The sequence below is a fragment of the Chinchilla lanigera genome, unplaced genomic scaffold (genome assembly GCF_000276665.1).
Source record: "Chinchilla lanigera isolate Chin_1 unplaced genomic scaffold, ChiLan1.0 scaffold00015, whole genome shotgun sequence".
In the NCBI taxonomy this organism is placed as follows: domain Eukaryota; kingdom Metazoa; phylum Chordata; class Mammalia; order Rodentia; family Chinchillidae; genus Chinchilla; species Chinchilla lanigera.
Genome location: NW_004955416.1, coordinates 10,251,480 through 10,269,032, shown reverse-complemented (window position 1 = coordinate 10,269,032; position 17,553 = coordinate 10,251,480). Strand labels below are relative to the sequence as shown.

The 17,553-nt window shown below is 46.0% G+C and overlaps 4 protein-coding genes across 5 annotated transcripts in view; 2 read left to right on the top strand and 2 right to left on the bottom strand.

Annotated features, from left to right (window-relative positions):
- The window catches only part of Mfap1 (microfibrillar-associated protein 1), a 9,675-nt gene extending 4,371 nt beyond the window's left edge, over positions 1 to 5,304 (top strand). Inside the window, exons 2-9 of the mRNA XM_005381410.2 lie at positions 104 to 323; positions 992 to 1,121; positions 1,663 to 1,850; positions 2,526 to 2,634; positions 2,731 to 2,891; positions 3,302 to 3,461; positions 4,397 to 4,486; positions 4,598 to 5,304. Of these exons, the coding sequence (XP_005381467.1) occupies positions 104 to 323; positions 992 to 1,121; positions 1,663 to 1,850; positions 2,526 to 2,634; positions 2,731 to 2,891; positions 3,302 to 3,461; positions 4,397 to 4,486; positions 4,598 to 4,780 (1,241 nt within the window). The 3' untranslated portion in view covers positions 4,781 to 5,304. The remainder of the gene's footprint in view (positions 1 to 103; positions 324 to 991; positions 1,122 to 1,662; positions 1,851 to 2,525; positions 2,635 to 2,730; positions 2,892 to 3,301; positions 3,462 to 4,396; positions 4,487 to 4,597) is intronic.
- Positions 5,305 to 9,333: 4,029 nt separating this feature from the next.
- On the bottom strand, positions 9,334 to 10,676 carry Hypk (huntingtin interacting protein K). Of its 2 annotated transcripts, XM_005381406.2 has the most exons (4): positions 10,243 to 10,669; positions 9,966 to 10,021; positions 9,641 to 9,692; positions 9,334 to 9,489 (listed from the first exon to the last, which is right to left on the bottom strand). In XM_005381406.2, exons 1-4 carry the CDS (start codon positions 10,573 to 10,575, stop codon positions 9,394 to 9,396), a joined length of 537 nt encoding a protein of 178 aa, XP_005381463.1. In that variant the 5' UTR covers positions 10,576 to 10,669; the 3' UTR covers positions 9,334 to 9,393. The 2 variants fall into 2 exon arrangements, with proteins under 2 accessions (XP_005381463.1, XP_013368015.1); XM_013512561.1 differs by lacking the exons at positions 9,334 to 9,489; positions 9,966 to 10,021 and having other exon boundaries at positions 9,633 to 9,692; positions 10,243 to 10,676.
- Positions 10,677 to 11,036: 360 nt separating this feature from the next.
- Positions 11,037 to 13,764, top strand: Serinc4 (serine incorporator 4). Its single transcript, XM_013512418.1, is given in 9 exon segments — positions 11,037 to 11,091; positions 11,316 to 11,475; positions 11,605 to 11,669; positions 11,672 to 11,757; positions 11,759 to 11,784; positions 12,378 to 12,427; positions 12,538 to 12,658; positions 12,897 to 12,980; positions 12,982 to 13,764. Coding segments are annotated over 9 exon segments (750 nt in total). The 3' UTR covers positions 13,085 to 13,764.
- Positions 13,765 to 16,603: 2,839 nt separating this feature from the next.
- Positions 16,604 to 17,500, bottom strand: Serf2 (small EDRK-rich factor 2; the record flags this gene model as incomplete). Its single annotated transcript, XM_005381409.2, is given in 2 exon segments — positions 16,604 to 16,756; positions 17,392 to 17,500. Coding segments are annotated over 2 exon segments (173 nt in total), but the record flags the coding sequence as incomplete, so codon positions are not given.
- Between the last annotated feature and the right edge of the window lie 53 nt (positions 17,501 to 17,553).

Here is a 17,553-nt window from a genome sequence, read left to right as displayed (position 1 = left end):
AAAAAAAAAAAAAAGGAATACAGACCCTCCCTGCAAAGCGCTAGAGTTTAAAGATATTGGGAAAGAGGCTGCTGAAACATAAGAAATTATCTCTCTTCCCCAGGTGAGATTTCAATGGAGAAAGTAAAGGTAAAACGTTATGTGTCTGGAAAGAGGCCAGACTATGCTCCTATGGAGTCATCAGATGAAGAAGATGAAGAATTTCAGTTCATTAAGAAAGCCAAAGAACAAGAAGCAGAGCCTGAGGAGCAGGAAGAGGATTCCTCTAGTGATCCCCGGCTGCGGCGCTTACAGAATCGGATTAGTGAAGATGTAGAAGAGAGGTAATGATATAGTTATGTTTCCCAGCACCTGAACATCTACAGGTTAATTAATAACAGCAGCAGTAGTAATAGTTGATACTTTCATAGTACTTACTGTGTGCCCACTACACTCTTGTTTCTGAGTACATTACGTTTGCTATTTCTTATCCACACAATACACTTATGAGATAGGTATTACTATCCCCACTTTACAAATGAGGCAACCAAGGCATACTGGGTAAGGAAAGGAGCATGACTTAGATCCTTAAGAGAAGTCTAGGGATATATTTCCATGCAGAGGCCCTAGGTTCAATCCCTATTACGAAAAATAAAATAAAATAAAATAAAATAAATTCCTCTGTAGACTGGGGCTATAGCTCAGTGGTAGTGTTTGCCTAGTATGCAGAAAGCCCTGGGTTCCATCCCTGTGCCCTTACCCTGTGAGTTCGCTGTGTACCACTGGATGGTTCCTGCACATTTGTTTAATGTTTTAGGCTCAATTTAACACATTTCCTGCCACTCTGGTTTGGTTTCTTTAATTTGCACCTCAGTTTCTCCATCTCAAGACTTCTCCCTGAGTGGAGGCAAATAGAGTGAACACTGACAGGGTTTTCTGCAACTAGGGAAATGTAGTTAATGTTCCTTCATTTGTGTGACACGGTGTTCAACTTGGAGATCCTGTTTTTCAGATTGGCGCGACATCGGAAAATAGTGGAACCTGAGGTGGTGGGAGAAAGTGACTCAGAAGTAGAAGGAGATGCTTGGCGCATGGAGCGAGAAGATAGCAGTGAAGAAGAGGAGGAAGAGATTGATGATGAGGTACGGTAAAGGAAAAGTTTTGTTTTGTCTTTTTGAGATAGGGTCTTGCTATGCAGTTCAGGCTGGCCTTGAACTCACTTTGTAGCCCAGGCTGGTCTTGAACTTGTGACGATTCTCCCGCTTCAAGCTCCCAAGTGCTGGGATTACAGGTGTGTACCACCATGCCCAGCTAGAAAATTTTTTGAATGGAAAATTTTTCTGCATATAAGAAAAATTGGGGGCTGTGCTCATTCATTGAGGCCAGAAAGGCACAAGGTCAGTGCTTTTCGCAGAACTCTAATCATACTCCCTGTCTGAGGAAATAGGATTGAAAATAAAATAGTGCTAAGCTGTACTCACATCAGAATTCGTTGGGTTTGATGAAAGAATAGGCGAATATGGTGGCACATGCTTATAATCCCAGCACTGAGGAGGCTGAGGCAGGCCATCTTAGGGATGGGGGTGTGGTTCAGTAGTAGAGGTTCAATTACCTGCACCGTGATAAAGGCCATCTGAGAACCTAGAGCATTGAAATAACTGGCTTCAACGTATCCCTGGACAGGAAATAGAGCGGCGCCGTGGCATGATGCGTCAGCGAGCACAGGAAAGAAAAAATGAAGAGATGGAAGTCATGGAGGTGGAGGACGAAGGCCGTTCTGGAGAGGAGTCAGAGTCAGAGTCTGAGTATGAAGAGTACACAGACAGTGAAGATGAGATGGAGCCCCGCCTTAAACCAGTCTTCATTCGCAAGTACGTTTCTCACAAACCAGGTCAGAATCCAGATAGTTACTACTCTCCAGGACAACAGTTAAAGCCTCTTTCTGTCCTGTGTTTTTGTGAAGTGTAGGCCCCAAGTGAAAGTAGCTGGTGCTTTTCCCTGCAGTGGAGATGCTAAGGAGTAACTTGTTAGCAGAAAGCCTGAGTATGTTTTCACAGCTCCCTTTCCAGTTAAGAGCACATAATTGCCCAAAGTTGCATATTTCAAGCAGAAAATTAAGCCTGAAGAACAAATTCTGTTTCTTGCCTAATGGTTAGAAATGCAAACTTGTTCCTGCCTACCCTAGACTTTTCCCAAAGATGAATGGGCCCTAGAGACCTAGGATGGACCAGTTGTAGTGGCACATGTTTGTGATCCCAGCACTCTGGGAGGCTGAGGCAGGAGGATTTTCAAGTCTGAACCCAGACTGAACATCTTGACAATTTAGCAAGATCTGCCTCAAAAAAATAAAAACCAGAAAAGATTATTCCCTGGGTCTAACCTCCAACACCTCAAATATATATATATACCTGGGATGACTCCTATTTTGCACTATTTGCAAACAATAGAACTAAAGATTGTTTGGCTTTGATTTGGATGAAACTGGATCTAGAGACAGAGAGCTCCCCTCTAAAGTTTTGGACAATAACAGTACTTCTGTGATGCAGGAAGGACCGAGTGACGGTTCAAGAACGTGAGGCTGAAGCATTAAAGCAGAAGGAGCTGGAGCAGGAAGCCAGACGCATGGCTGAGGAGAGGCGCAAGTACACACTCAAGGTTGGTGGTGTCATGAGGCTTGGGTGGGGGAGTGGTGTCCTTAGGTTGGTCTGCAAAGATGAAGAAGTCTGATGTTGAATTGTGCTCCTTCTCCAGATTGTAGAAGAGGAAACCAAAAAAGAGCTGGAGGAGAACAAGCGGTCGCTGGCTGCACTGGATGCTCTCAATACTGACGATGAAAATGATGAGGAGGAGTATGAAGCATGGAAGGTTCGAGAGCTCAAGAGAATCAAGAGGGACAGAGAAGACCGAGAAGCGTGAGTACAGGGTGGTCTGCAGTTAATGATGCCAGCGGGACAGGCTGCTGGGAGGGGAGCGCTGAGGCCTAGCTCCTACTCCCAGTTCAACTTCTGGTTTTTGTGTTTTGGTCAGCTGACTTTCGGTTCGTGTTTTCCGTGGTGCTGGAGATCAAGGCCAGGGCGTTGTCCTTGTTAAATACTACCACTGAGCCACATCTCCAGCCCTACTCCTGGTTTTTTGGTGGTTTTTTTGTTTTTTTTTGGTATTCGCAATCAAACTCAGGACCTTGTGCTTAAGCTACATCCCTGGCTGTTTGTTTTTGTGCAACTGGGGACTGAATCTAAGGAGGTGGGATTGTGTCATTTTCAGGTAATTGGACCTTTCTAAAGATGGAAAATACTAATGAATGGTTTTGCTCCCTGGACAGGCTTGAAAAGGAGAAAGCAGAAATTGAACGCATGAGAAACCTTACTGAGGAAGAGAGGAGAGCTGAGCTCCGGGCAAATGGCAAAGTCATTACCAACAAAGCTGTTAAAGGCAAATATAAGTTCTTACAGAAGTATTATCACCGGGGTGCCTTCTTCATGGTAAGTGAATTAAAGAATTGGACAGTAGGAATAACAAAAGCTTCAAATTCTTTTCTCCCCTGGAATGAGAATAAACTGTCCTAAAGTGTTTACTTTCAGTAGTAGTGTGGTCAAGCTTCTCATTTGCTTTTTGCTTCAGAACAATGTAAAAAAGAAAAATCAGCAACTGGAATTTGGAAGCATTAGCAACAACTGTTCTGATTTGGCCTCAGCTCTCTGAAAGGAAATAGAATATGGAAATGGAATGGTGTCTTTATAGATACTAAACTAATTTAGGTTTCAAAAAAGTACCTACAAATCATATTTAATAGACAAATGAGTTTTGGTTACATAAAAATCAAGCTTGGCCAGGTGTGGTGATGTACACTTGTAATCCTGGCACTCAGAAAGGCTGAGGCAGGAGGATTGCTTTGAGTTCGAGGCCAGCCTGGGCTACAAAGTGAGTTCAAGACCAACCTGAGCTACATAGTGAAACCCGGTCTCAGAAAGACCAAAGAAACAAAGAAACAAACAAATAACCACCAAGTGTTACATACTAAACCCTAAATATCCCCACTGCTGCTAAATTCCTATCCTTCACTAGAAATTCTGGTAAAATTTTAAAACTTCAGTAGAGGGGCTAGGGATTTAGCTCAGCAGCACAATGCCTGCCTGGCAAGCGCAAGGTCATGAGTTTGATTCCTGGTACCGGAAAAAAAAACAAAAAAAAAAAAACCCAAAATAAAAAAAACTTCAGTAGAGGGTTTTTTATGTTTGTTTTTTGTCTTTTTGAGACAGGTTCTCACTTTGCAGCCCAGGCTGGTCTCAAACTCACAATAGAGGTTCTTGAGGAAAGGCCCAGAACCTTCTGCTTTCTAGTATTCTTTGTTGTTGAGTTTAATAACTTAGATATATGGGAAATAGAGCCATAAGACTGATAAGATGATATTTTACAGGATGAAGATGAAGAAGTATACAAGAGAGATTTCAGTGCACCTACCCTGGAGGACCATTTCAATAAAACCATTCTTCCCAAAGTCATGCAGGTATGGGAACCCTTGATAACATGAGGGAGGAAAAAACCAAAACATAATGTACTGAAGCTGAGGCTGGGGTATGGTGTGTTGGGTCACATAACTTACCCATTCTTCCTTCAGGTCAAGAACTTTGGACGTTCTGGTCGTACCAAATACACCCACCTTGTGGACCAAGACACGACCTCCTTCGACTCAGCATGGGGCCAAGAGAGTGCACAGAATACAAAATTCTTTAAACAAAAGGCAGCAGGGGTACGTGATGTATTTGAGCGGCCATCTGCCAAGAAGCGGAAAACTACGTAAGATTCAGCTACTTCTTCCAACTGTGGGACACAAAAGGGAGTCTCAGCATCTGGTCCTTGATTTTCTTTCTCCATTATGTACATGGTCCCTGAGTGCAGCTGACTGGACTGACTGGCATACTCGTGTTCCTGGGTGGCTCCGTTTTTGAAGGTGCTTTTTGAGATTTGGACTCATACTCAGAAACTTGTTTTTTAAAAAAAAAAAAAAAAAAAAAGCACTATCCAGATGGGATTAGAGGCTTCCCACTTAAAACCATTTCTGAGAAATCTTAGATTTCTCCATGATGGCTTCCCATATTTACTTGGGATTGTTAGTGTCTTTTTCCAGCCCAATAGCTTGAGTCAGAAATGAGGGCATATAAATGGACAATGTGTTACTTCTACCTTAGGGTTAGCAGGCTTATTATCAGGAAATTTAAGCTATTTGAAACCTGTTTTGCATTTTTTGTTGGAGTCAACTTTTCTAAGGAAACATATTTTTGATCCATTTATGTGTGTGTCAAGAAATAAAAGAACTACACACCAGCATGTTATTTTGTCTTTATTTTATACCCAAACTAGAACCTTTATTACTTTAAAATACTAGAAAGAAAAAAAATACCATGTATATCTTAACAGATCCACAAATGATCCAAATTAAATGTATTTTTTCTATATTTGCATAATTTAAGATGCTAGGATAATCTAGTTAAATGATTTCTGTCTTCATTGCTTACTTTAACCTCATAAGTTTATTCCCCCACGAACATCATAACTTAAGGATACTACTTTATGTAAGGTGATAATTTCTTCTGTTAAATTTTCTGAGATTTTGGTAGGCATGATAATGCATGCCTGCAATCTCAGCACTCAGGAGGCTGAGGCAGGAAGACTGCCCTGAGTGAAAGGCCTGCCTGGGCTGCATAGTGACTTCAAAGCGAGCCTGAACTACATAGCCAGACCCAGAAAATCCAAAACCTGAGATTTCATAACTGATTTCTGTCTCCTGTAGAGTAGCCAGGGTCACTTTCTGGTTGTCCTAATCACTGTTTCAAATTTCCTAAATATCTGTGAATTCATAATACCAGATCTGCCACAAAGAACACTGAATATTTCTAAATTCATCCTCCTTTTACTTCTAAGAGGCAAAGTATTGTATAGTAAATTAAGTAAGTTTTAAATTAGGAAGAGGGGTTGGGGATTTAGCTCAGTGGCACAGCGCCTGCCTAGCAAGCACAAGGTTGTGAGTTCCAATTCCTGGTACCGGAAAAAAACTAAAAAAAAAAAAAAAAAAAATTAGGAAGGTATCACCAGGCGTGGCCTGTGCTTGTAAACTGCCAGCACTCAGAAGGATGAGGCAAAAGGATCACCCTGAGTTCAAGGCCAGCCTGGGCTACATAAGTGAGTTCAAAGCCAGCATGCACTACCTAGTGAAATCTTGTCTCAGTCAATCAATGAGGAAAGAATCTAGGAAAGGGAGTTTTCCCCTTCTTGTGCAGCCATTCCCAGTACTCACCTACATAGACCATCCCACTTCCCATACCCATTTTTGTCATTTTTCCCTCATGGTGGAAAAAAAAAGATTTGAAGGTATTTCTTTTACCTACAGAGATTGCCATTGCTGAAAGATAGAATAGGGCAGGACACCCAAGGAACAACCATCAAATAAAACGTTGGTAGAAAAAAAATAACAGGTACATTGAATAACCACAATATTTCTACAAAATGAGAAATTTCTACAGATCTATTCTTCTGGGACAAAACTTCAATAACCTTTGCCTTAAGCCCATAGAAGGAAATTATTTAAAGTATTAGTCTGATCCCATTAAGCAATAGTTTAAATTTGATGGTAAAATACTTTTTTTTTTTTTTTTTGTAAAATACTCTTTTTAAAGTATAGACACTAGATGACTCTTTAATACAAGAAGCTGTTTCCAGACCCCTGGCCTTATTATAAATATTGAGACCTATCCTATACTGATATGCAGAACTTATTAAGCTTTATACATGTAATAATAGAGCAAAGTTTCAATTGCATCAAAAGCTAATGGAATGGCAGCATGTCATTTTATAGCAACATTGTGGCTTTTCAAATTTGGTTTTCAGAAAAATTTAGCTTCAAGTAAATCTAGTCATATTTTTTAAAAGTGCTTTACAGCCGGGTGTTGTGGCACACCCGTGTGATCCCAGCATTCAGGAGGCTGAGGCAGGAGGATCATTGCAAGTTTGAGGCCAGCCTGACTTACATAGTCCAGGCCAGCCTGAACTACATAGTGAGACCTTGTCTTAAAAGAAAAAACAGGGTCTTTGCACATCCTTAAAACACCTCACTGGAAAAAATCATTAAGCCATTTTAATGCCCAAACATAAAAGTATGAGGACAAGCTGGGTTGGGGGCACACACCTGTAATCTCCTGCACTGCGGAGCCTAAAGCAGGACTGCCACAAATTTGAGGCCAGCCTGGGCTGCATGACAAGACCCTGTCTCAAATATAAAAAGCACAGGGGGACCAGAGATATAGCTCAGCACAGCACCTGCCTCACAAGCAGAAGGTCCTGAGTTCGATTCCTAGTACCACCCCCAAAAAACCAGCAGTTATTGGGGTGTTATATTAGTTACTATTGTGCACACCATCTAATTATCCTGGTAAGGCCTTGCTTTTTTTTTTTTTTTTTTGAGACAGGGTCTCCTTATGCAGTTCAAGCTGGCCTGAGCTCACTTTGTAGCCCAGGCTGGTCTCGAACTCACAACGATCCTCCTACCTCAGCCTCCTGAGTGCTGGGATTACAGGTGTGCGTCACCACGCCGTGATTTTTTCTTTTTCTTTTTTTGCAAGGTACTAGGGATTGAACACATGGAGTACCCTAGGCCTAAACTACATCCCTAGCTGGGCGTAGTAGTGCACGCCTGTAATCCCAGCACTCGGGAGGCTGAGGCAGGAGGATCACCAGGAATTTGAAGCTGCCCTGGACTACACGGTGAGTTTATGGCTGGCCTGGAGAATGTGGCAAAATCCTTCTTACTCACAAGAAAAAAAAAAACATTCTGAGACAAGATATTGCTAACACCACGTGTAGTGGCACATGCCTGTAATCCCAGTACTTGGGAGGCTGAGGAAGAAGGATCACCTCTAGTTTGAGGCCAGCCTCCACTAAATGGTGAGTTCAAGACTAGCCTGCACAACATAGTGAGACCTTCTCAGAAAACTAAAAACAAAAAAAATCTCACCAAATGCCCCGACTGGAGTTGAACTTGTCATCCTCTTGCCTCAGCTTTCTAATACCTGGGATTATAGGTACATAACACCACACCCACCTATGGCTTTGTAATTCTTTTAGGAATTACATGGGTCCCATCTGAGTGTCTACCATGAGGAAAGTAGCCAGGATTTTTGCATTTGCCAGCTCATCAATTCTTAAAACTTATTAGGCAATTATTTCATAGTAGAGAAAATAAACTCAGCAAGTGTGACCTGGGCAAAGTTGAACTTTTAAAGCCTCTCTACAACAGGAAATAGACTATAGAATGTGTTATGATGCAGAATTCAAACCTTTCATAGATCAGTTCTCCCTGCCTCTCATTTAATTAGGTTCAAAAATAACCTTTGGTAGAGTGGTACACACTTGTAACCGCAGCACTTAGGAGGCCAAGACAGAAGGATCAACATGAGTTCAAGGACAGCCTAAATGAACTACGTAACAAGACCCTCCCTAAAAAAAAATTAAAAAAAAAAAAGAAAATCAAAAATAACCTTTGAGCCAGGCAAGATGGTGCACACCTGTAATCCAGCACTCTAGGAAGCTGAGACAGGGGAACTGCAGGTTTAAGTCCAGCCTGGGCACCTTAGGAAGATCCTGTGTCAAAATAAAAAACAAAGGGCTAGTGATGTAGCTCAGTGTGAAGACCCTGGGTTCAGTCCCCAGTACCATCAAAACAGAAAACAATCTTTGATACCTGTATTATTACCATATCCCCAAGTGAAACTCTGGTGGCCTATGAACTGAGCTGGCAACCTATATCTATTCACTGTGGCTCCTAGGTAGGTGCTAGCCTTTCAGGTGTTCCTAAGCTATCCTGGAGACACCGGTCATTAGGTGCAGTAACTGGTAAGACTCCAAACGTACCCTGAATACTGTTGAAAGCCAGTCTGATACCTAGGATGATTGGGACACAAAGGACATTCCTATAATGAACATAGATTTATTAAGGGTTGCAGAAGGAAGGATCATTTAAGTTATACTCCAAAATATAATTTCTGGGCTGGGGATATAAAGCTCAGAGGCACAGCGCCTGCCTGCACAAGGTCCTGAGTTTGATTCCCAGTACCAAAAAAACTGTTAAAAAAAAAAAAAGCCAGGCATGGTGGCATAGGTCTGTAATCCCAGCATTCAGGAGGCTGAGGCAGGAGGATCGTTGTGAGTTCATGACCAGCCTGGGCTACAAAGTGAGCTCAAGGCCAGCATAACCTGCATAGGGAGACCCTGTCTCAAAAAGGAAAAAAAAAAAAAAAAATCCTACAGCAAAATGTATAAAGCACTTGACCCAAGATAATAACTGCAAAAGAAAAAAGAAACTGCAAAAGGAAAAACTCTTTATTGCAATAAGTTAGCGAAAGAGACATGACTGGGAAAGCTTCAGTTGGTTAGGGCAATGAGAGCTTCCACCACGTTGCCCATGTGCTCCCGCAAGCTCCTTTCCGCAGCTGCTCGGGAGATCTCCATCTCTGTCATCTGTAAGATAAAGATCCACTATGTTACCTCTGCCTCCTTTCTGGCATTAATGTGCCACCAAACTTCTGACTCCACCTATGTAAGCAAACTATCCAAATTAACCAAAACAACCTCCCCTGCCCATGAACTAGTAAAAAGCAGCGCTACTCACTATCAACTCCAGATCTTCCTTCTTGATAGTGACCTTTGCCAGTTCCTTCTCCCTGCAAAATATTATGTACTTCAGTCCTTGTATTGCACCTCCACAAGCTCTTGCTGCCTTGCAAATACGGGAATCCTGATGAACAAAGGATTTCAACTAACATCCCCGTGCTTCCCCCTAGAGGCTTTAAGCAGCAAGTGTCACCAGGAGGCGTTGCTTACATTAACAAGTTAAGCCCAGATCTTCGGGAATTGCTGAGAGGGACAGAACGGTACAAAGGCTTAAGGATGCCCTTTGTTTTAGCTAGGGGATGGCTCAGGGGCTGCAGACTTACCGCTCCTGTCGGGCCTTCTGCTCCCGGGACCGCCTGTCTCCGATGACGGACATCGCCTACGGAAACACAGGTCTCGTCACTGCACCACTGTTCACAGCTCCCGACGATCACCTAACAGTGGGTCCCGGCGGCTCTTCCCGCACGCTGACCACGCGTCAGCGCATCTTCACCAGGCTTCTCCTAGGGCCGCGGTCCTCCCCTCTCCGCGCCCTGGGACCCGCACCCCAGCCCAAGCGGGGGCTTCCCGCCACAAGCGCGGACGCTCCTGCAACCTCACCGTCTCCAAATTGGAGCTCTGGATCTCCTTCTCCTCCGCATAGTCGGTGACCCGCTCTAGGTCCGCTGCCCCGCTGTCATGCTTCCGCGGTTTCTCCGGGGGCCGCTCTGGGCAGCTGGTCTCGGTTTCCAACTCCAGCTCCACGTCCCCCTCGGTAGCCATGTCTATCTCACAGGCCGCGCTGCTCGGCAACTTCCGGGGCCGCACTTCCGCCCGGGCAGGGGCGGGGCCAGCATCCGGCCGGTCTCCCCAGTGGCCGGGTTCTAGAAGCTTCAGCGAGCATGGGGCGCTTCTGGAACTTCCTCGAGGACTGTAGTGTTTTCCGCAAAGCATTGTAGCCCTAAACTGTCCCCGCTCCAGACCACCCGGGCCACCTTCCTGGCTTTTCACCTAAGGACAGTTCCGCCTCACACACCAGGGAATTTGTCCAACCGGGATGGGTGCTGTCTAATTCTAACTCCATTAAAACACTAATCCCTGGGCCAGCTGTGCAAACCGCCCTTCTGGGAAACTGACAGTGGCCCCGCACCTCATGTGGCCTCCGCTCCTGGGGCAACGGGACGGGCGGGTGGGCGGCAGCAGGCGCCGACCTTGTCCGCTTCCAAGCTGGCAGTTCTAGGTCTGATGGGCTCAGGCGTGATGAGTGCAGGGCTGGGGCTGGCACCGCAGTCGGGCAGCATGGCGCCGTAAGGGAGCTTGGCGGACAGGTCTGAAAGGTCCCTAAAGTAAAGGCTGTTTCGAAAGCGAGAAACATACAAAGCGGCTGAAGCTGGGGAGGAAAACACGCAGAGCCGATGAGGCCAGGCCTTCTTTCCTCCACTGCGCTTCAGGTTCTTGGCCTCAATGAAAGTTCGCCTCTCCTCCCAGATGTTTAGGTATGGAAAGGCTGATAGCTGAACCCTGCACCTAAGCCCTTAGCTCGGAACAAGGCATTCTGAGGATCCTTGAGTAAATGAAAGAAAACGGAAAACTTTGGAACTCAGCCTCCTATATTAACCTCCTATATACTACATTAATGTGTACCTTGCCTCAGCAAATCTCCATTTGGCTGTCCTGTACCTGATTTTCCCCAGGTGTCCTTCTGTTTATCTGTTCCTTGTGCCAGCTGCTGCCCCTCGAGGTGACCCTCAGCTGCCTGTTCTACATCCCCCTCTTCCTCATGAGGACCTCTGCAGTCGGCTGCCTCCTGCTGCCAAGGTCAGTGGTGGAAAGGCTCTAGGGCAAAGGACGGGGAGGGGGTAAGCAGGAAGGGGTAAGCAAAGTGGGGAAAGAAAACAGGAAGAACACTCAGAAAAACAACAGATTCACACTGGGGTCAGGGGACAGAGGAGTGGCCATACCTCTGCAGGCATTAAGAATGGCCATCCAGATGCCCTCAGGGCTGTGTGCCCACCTCTTCGGCCACTCTTCCTGTCCTGTGCTGAGTGGCTAGGGGCTGTTTACGAAGTATGTGCAGGAACGGCCACCTTCCACCTAATGCAGGCTGTGCTCCTGGTCCACCTCCACGCCCCCAATCAGCCCGAGGGCACAGGTGCGTAACAGGTTTATGTGTACTCTGGGTGGGGAAGGGACAGGGCAAAATAGGAGCTAGGGAAAGGAAATTCTGGAATAAGTAACACTGTAAAAGAAAACAGGTTTAAGTCCCTGCTTCCACTGCGCTTGCTGACAGTGAGCCAGACATTTACCCTCTGGGTAGCCAGAGTGGAAAGAACAATGAAGTTATTGTATGCATGCCCTTTGTAAAATGTAAAACGCTGCCTAGATGGTATTTAGGTATCTTGAGTTACAGTTTGAAATATAGTGCAATGAGCCTGTTCCCAGGCCCTCTCACTTGAGATTTGTTCTCTTTTCCTTTCCTTGGATCTCTTCTCTGTCCTCTTTCCAAAAAACTTCTGCTCTTTCCTTCTCCCTCACCTTCCCTTTGCCTTGTCTTCTTGGTTGGGATATCTGCTGTTTTTGCAGCAGCTGGGCCTTGCACAAGGTAAACACTCATTCTACCAGAGTCCTTTTTGAGAGAGTCTAGATCACTAGCTGGCCTCAAACGTATGACTGCCTCAGTCTTCTGAGTAGCTGTGATTATAGGTGTGTTTCACTGTGCCTGGCTCTGAGGCTGGTTCTCTCTCCTTCCTAACCAGCTTCTGATTCCTCAAGCTACTGTTCCTGTTAGGTCTCTGTACTGCTGCCTGTCATTACTGATGAGTATCTTTTTTCAGTAATCTCACACCTCAGTCAGCAGTAGTTAAAAAGGCTTGCTAACACAGAGTGGGTAGGAAGAGCAGCAGTAACATGTAACAGCTACATTTCCCACTGGTGCCGACCTTGCAGCCAGCCATTACGTTGGCATCTGTGGAGGCTTCACATTCATTCTGTTGCTGATGCTTATCAGAGCCTTTGCACACTCCTGGAACAAGAACTGGTAAGGGGAACATAACCCTAAAAGCTCTTCCAAGAGAGGTTGTCCAGAATTGCCGGATGCAAGAAGGCTGGGGGCAAAGGGCACATCAAGTTGCTGGAACCAGTTTCCCACTGAGCAGTTCCAAAAAGCTTAGAACTACGGTAACTCTGTGGCCCAAGTGGGATGAGTAACCGCGTTCATCAGTAATTGGTAAAACCAAAGTGTTGGAGCTTCAAGCCATTCCTCCCACCCTCCTCAGGCAAACACGTGCAGCCTGGGACTGCAGCTGGTTCCTAGCTGTACTGCCGGCCACCCTAGGATTCTTGGCGGGTGTGGAAGCTGTTTCTGTTCTACCACTACTCACATCCAGCTGGCTGCCTGCTCAATAGGATGCTTAGCCTGCACCTCTGTTTTTGTGGCCTCCTCTCCATCGCTCTTTGCATCTGAGTGGGTATTTGAGCTAAGCCAGTGATGGTGAACTTTAGTTTTCAATGATACAGCCTGCTGCCATGTGTGCCACAGGTTCACCACCAATGCCCTAAGATAGTCTAGGTTTGGGGGAGACTTTTTTTTTTGGTTTTGGTTTTTTCCGATACCAGGAATCAAACTCACGACTTTGCACTTGCCAGGCAGGGACTGTGCCGCTGAGCTTAATCCCCAGCCCCCAGACTTAGAATTTTAGCAAATGTCACTGGACTTTCCACTGTCAATTAGCCAATAAAAGAATCTGTTTTCTCCCAAGGGATGTGGAGGCAAAAGTGCAAGTAGCAGTGGGACTGCAGAAATCATCGTGTTAAAAAAAAGATACCTATTCTCCCAGAGCAACCCCAAAATGGCCTTCTACAGGCCTCTTTCATCAGCTGCTGTATCATGTATCTGACCTTCTCTGCATTATCCAGCCATCCTCCAGAGATAGGACCTGGACTACCAGTGTCAAGAACTTTTCCACTCTTGCCAAACACTCAACTCTTTATTCTAAACACTTTTCTCTTGCTCCCTGCCTGTAACCCTTCAAGGACAGAACATACCATGTCTGCCTAAGTAGAACGGCAACACCAAAGACCACACACCTCACTAGCCGTGTTGAGGGCATCATGTATATTTGTGTGCTGTTTGCTTGGTGAGTAAAAATGTTAAGGGGGAAGATGTTAAAAAGGGAAGATGCCCAGGACTGGGAGGGTCAGTCACAACAATGTCTAGGACCATGGTTTATTTAAACTTTAGAGTAAGACTAGAACTAGAAAAGCTTCCAATGAACAGGGACAATTTCTAAAAATAGCACTTTGTCAGATGATATGTATGAGATGATGGGGGTGGGGAGAATGACCTGAGAATTCAAATTTGTACAGATTTCAGGGCCTTCACATGCATGGATTTCTAAACCTTTGTTGAAAAGTGGCTCAGGTTAGTAGTACTCTCCTGGGGATTACTAATGTGGACAAATCAGCTGTAAATGCCCCCAAAGAATCCTCACTTTTGACTCAACCAGCTTGAAAACTTTTTTCTCACCAATGAGGTTTCTGATCTGGCTGAAGACTTTAGGCCCTTGTGGATCATGGCTGACAGCTATGAGTTCCAGGTGAAGATCAAGAGCTCAATATCCCCAACACCCTCCCCAACCCAGACATACGCGCGTGCACACACACACAAACACACACCCTACCAACCTCTACCCACAATGCTCAGATTCTAGCTATGACCTTTTATTGAGTACCCACAATGTGCTAGGCACTGTGCTAGGTAATTTACATAATCTCATTTAATTTAATCCTCACAACAACCCTGTGAGGTAGGTATTTGCTCCATTTTACAAATGGAGAAATTGAGGCACAAAAGATTAAAACATCTTACCAAAGTTTGCATAGCCAGTTATATGCTGGAGCTAGAACGTGAACCCAGGTGTGCCTCCGCTTCTTACACTAGAGAAATCTTTTTCAAAGAGTTTCTTAGATCAACACTTTCAGTCCTTGGAAGCCATTCTGCAACATGCTGCCTCCTGTTTTGCAGAAGCCCTCACTGGTTCTAGTGCCCCCTAACAGTGGAGCCAGAGGATAGTGAGTGTCAAGTGATGAGTCTTAAAAAATGGTGGGACTCTGTATAAAGCGCCAAAGAGCCCTCAAAAGGCTTCATGAAAGAAGCTGTGGGGGAAGGAAGCAATATTGCTTCCCATCAACCCTCCCCATTCCCCGCAGGGTAAAGCAGTGGGGCAGCCAGGCTGGCTGACCAAGAAACCCCTCCAGCTTCTCCAAGGCAAGCCCAGGATCTCTCCCACAGCTCTTCTGCCTTTCTGCTTTACTGTCATGGATACCATTACTCGCTCAAGTAAGATGCAGGTGGGCTGAGATAGTCTCCTAAAATCCTAGCTTTTTAAGGAAAAGAACAATTCAAGGCCACTCCAAAGAGTTCTCAGGTGAGTCTTCCACGATTGTGGGGAGGTAAGGACAGTTTAAGGCCCCATGTATCCTCTAACCAGTCTTTGGTTCCACAGATATGAGGAAGCAGAACTGGAAAAGTCATTCACCAACGCTACTGGGCAACCTTCTGGGTCAAGACTGTCTTTTTCCTTTTTTTTTGTCTTTGAGACAGGGTCTTGCTAAGCGTTCAGGCTAGCCTTGAGCTCACTTTGTAGCCCAGGCTGGCCTCTTAACTCCAAACGATCCTCTTGCCTCAGCCTGCTGAATGCTGGGATTACAGGTGTGCGCCACCATGCTCAGCAAGACTGTCTTATGCTGGGCCTGTGTACTCTCTAGGAATGCTACTAGCACCGCTCTGTTGGTCCTCCACCCAGGACCCCCAGTGCTACCTCTTCAGGTAACACTGCAATCCCTTTAATATTGCCAGATAACAACCCCATCTTTCAAGAAACTGGCATGTACCCCTAATCTTGGAGCAGGGGAGCTATCCAGCCCCGCCTCCCCAATACCTCAGGACATAATGGAGAGTTATCTCACCTTAGCTTAAGTCAATACTATGCCTGGACTGAAAGCCCTGGGCAGTTTACTATTTACTAGAGCTTATTTATGTCTTTATCCCAATCCAAAAGCCTAACTCCCAAATAAGCAGCTCAGGAACCACTGCTGACCCGAGCAGACAGTGTGGCACCAGCTCTTTCCTGGCTCCAAAAGTGAGGTGGGGAGTTGGGGACAGACCAACAGGGACTCAAGACTTGGATCTGCCCTTGCAGATAACAACGAAAATAAGCCGTTCAACTCTGGGCACAGGGGCTGAAGCCCAGAACCACAGAACAAATTGGGGCACAGCAAGAAAGGACCACAGAAGCTATCCCAGGTTTTAATCCTCATCTTAATTAAGGTCAAAGGAAGCCAGACAACAAAAACCACCCTCATTCCAGGAAGAATGACAAAAGAATGTGAACACCTGAGAGCAGCTAACCATGGAAAGTCAGGGAGCAGCAGGATTTTTTTGGCCAACTTTCAAGCAGACAAACAACCCGAGGAAGAATAACAAAGAGCAGTATAAACTTAGGTCTTGGAGCCTTCCCTCTTATGCCCTCAACTCCATCCTTGGGATGGTGTTCAAAGTCTGGGTTGGGGACAAAAATCACAGAAAAGAAGTCTGTCTGGTTCTGAGGAGTCCTCTACCACATATCCAGAGTACTTTGTCATAATAAAATAAAAACTTCTCCTGTGATGTTCCACTCATTAAGTCTACATAACCACATAGTCTCTTAGGAGTCTAAAGACTCTCCCCTTACCATGGGAAAGGGCAGGCACTCTTCCATCCCCATCCCCCCAAATCCCCAGTCAAACCAGGCGCTCAAGGAATTACAAAGCTACTTTTAATACTTCGGGGTTTGCCCCACAGGAATAAAAAACACTGGGAAAAGGTAACCTCCTCACCCCCAGGAGTGGCCCAGGGGGAGACAGGCTACCTGAGGGGAAGGAAGCACAAAAGGGACCCGCTGCAGACTCAGGGCAAAGGGAATGCCATCGGTGCTGGGACCTGTGAGCACTACAGGAGGAAACGCGAGCATGGTGGGACTGGCTCCAGGCACACAGGCGAAGGGCAAGAGGGTTGGACACGAAGCCACAAAGCTACTTGGGTTCCTCCTTCTTCTCGTTTGCCTTTTTCTGCTTCTGCTGCATGATCTCCGAGTCCCTGGGGGTAGAGATGATGGGGCACTGGGAGGTACCAGAGGGCAAAAAGAATAAGATGCAGGGGGGTGAAGGGCACAAAGGATAAGATGGAAGTGGATGGGACAAAGTTCAGCATGTGGCTGCTGTATTCCCACCCTAGGAGAACAAGAGGAATCCAGCGGAGGCTCAAAAGGCAATCAAGTCTCCATCAACAGCCATCTGGCTGTAGCCCAAGGGGTCAAAAGTCTGGCCAGTGTAGGTCCAACACTCCCTAGTCTGTGCTGAGTACCACACCCAGCAGCACCACTGAGCAAATTGCCAGAAGGGAGGAGAAATGAACTATAAGGAGGGCCAGAAGTACTGACTGTCATAACCATAACTGTGCTCGAAATGTGAAGCTCCCTGCCCTTGCCCTTAAGGTCACACCCAGGGGCACTCCGAAATCAGACCGAGGGCAGGCATCCGCCCCAGTCCTTCCAGTAAGGATGTGACCTAACAATTTAAAGGGTGGGGAGGAAATAAAACCTAGAGGAAGCAATGCACTCTGCCCCTCACTAGTCCAGTGTGACGCCCTGAGGTCGCTCTCTTCCCTAGTCCGACCCTTGGTCTGCCCCAGCTCTCCCGGCCCGTCCCGTCCCGTCCCGTCCCTGGGGCTACCTCTGCTTGCGGGCGGCAGCAGAAAGCCCGTCGTCTCGGCGCTTCCCCTTAACCGAGTCGCTCTGCTTTTTCATATTCTTCTGGCGGGCGAGCTCACGCTGGTTACCGCCTAAGGAGACAAGGGGGAAAGTGAGGCGCGGGGCCGCCGCCACCCGGGCTCGG

What these genes read in the sequence shown, in the direction of transcription:
- Hypk (XM_005381406.2), bottom strand. Translation starts at nt 10,575, where the DNA reads ATGCTTTGCGGAAAACACTACAGTCCTCGAGGAAGTTCCAGAAGCGCC. An exon ending in AGAGCTCCAATTTGGAGACG is followed by an intron (nt 10,022 to 10,242) that starts GTGAGGTTGCAG and finishes GTGTTTCCGTAG; the next exon opens with GCGATGTCCGTCATCGGAGA. An exon ending in CAGAAGGCCCGACAGGAGCG is followed by an intron (nt 9,693 to 9,965) that starts GTAAGTCTGCAG and finishes AATATTTTGCAG; the next exon opens with GGAGAAGGAACTGGCAAAGG.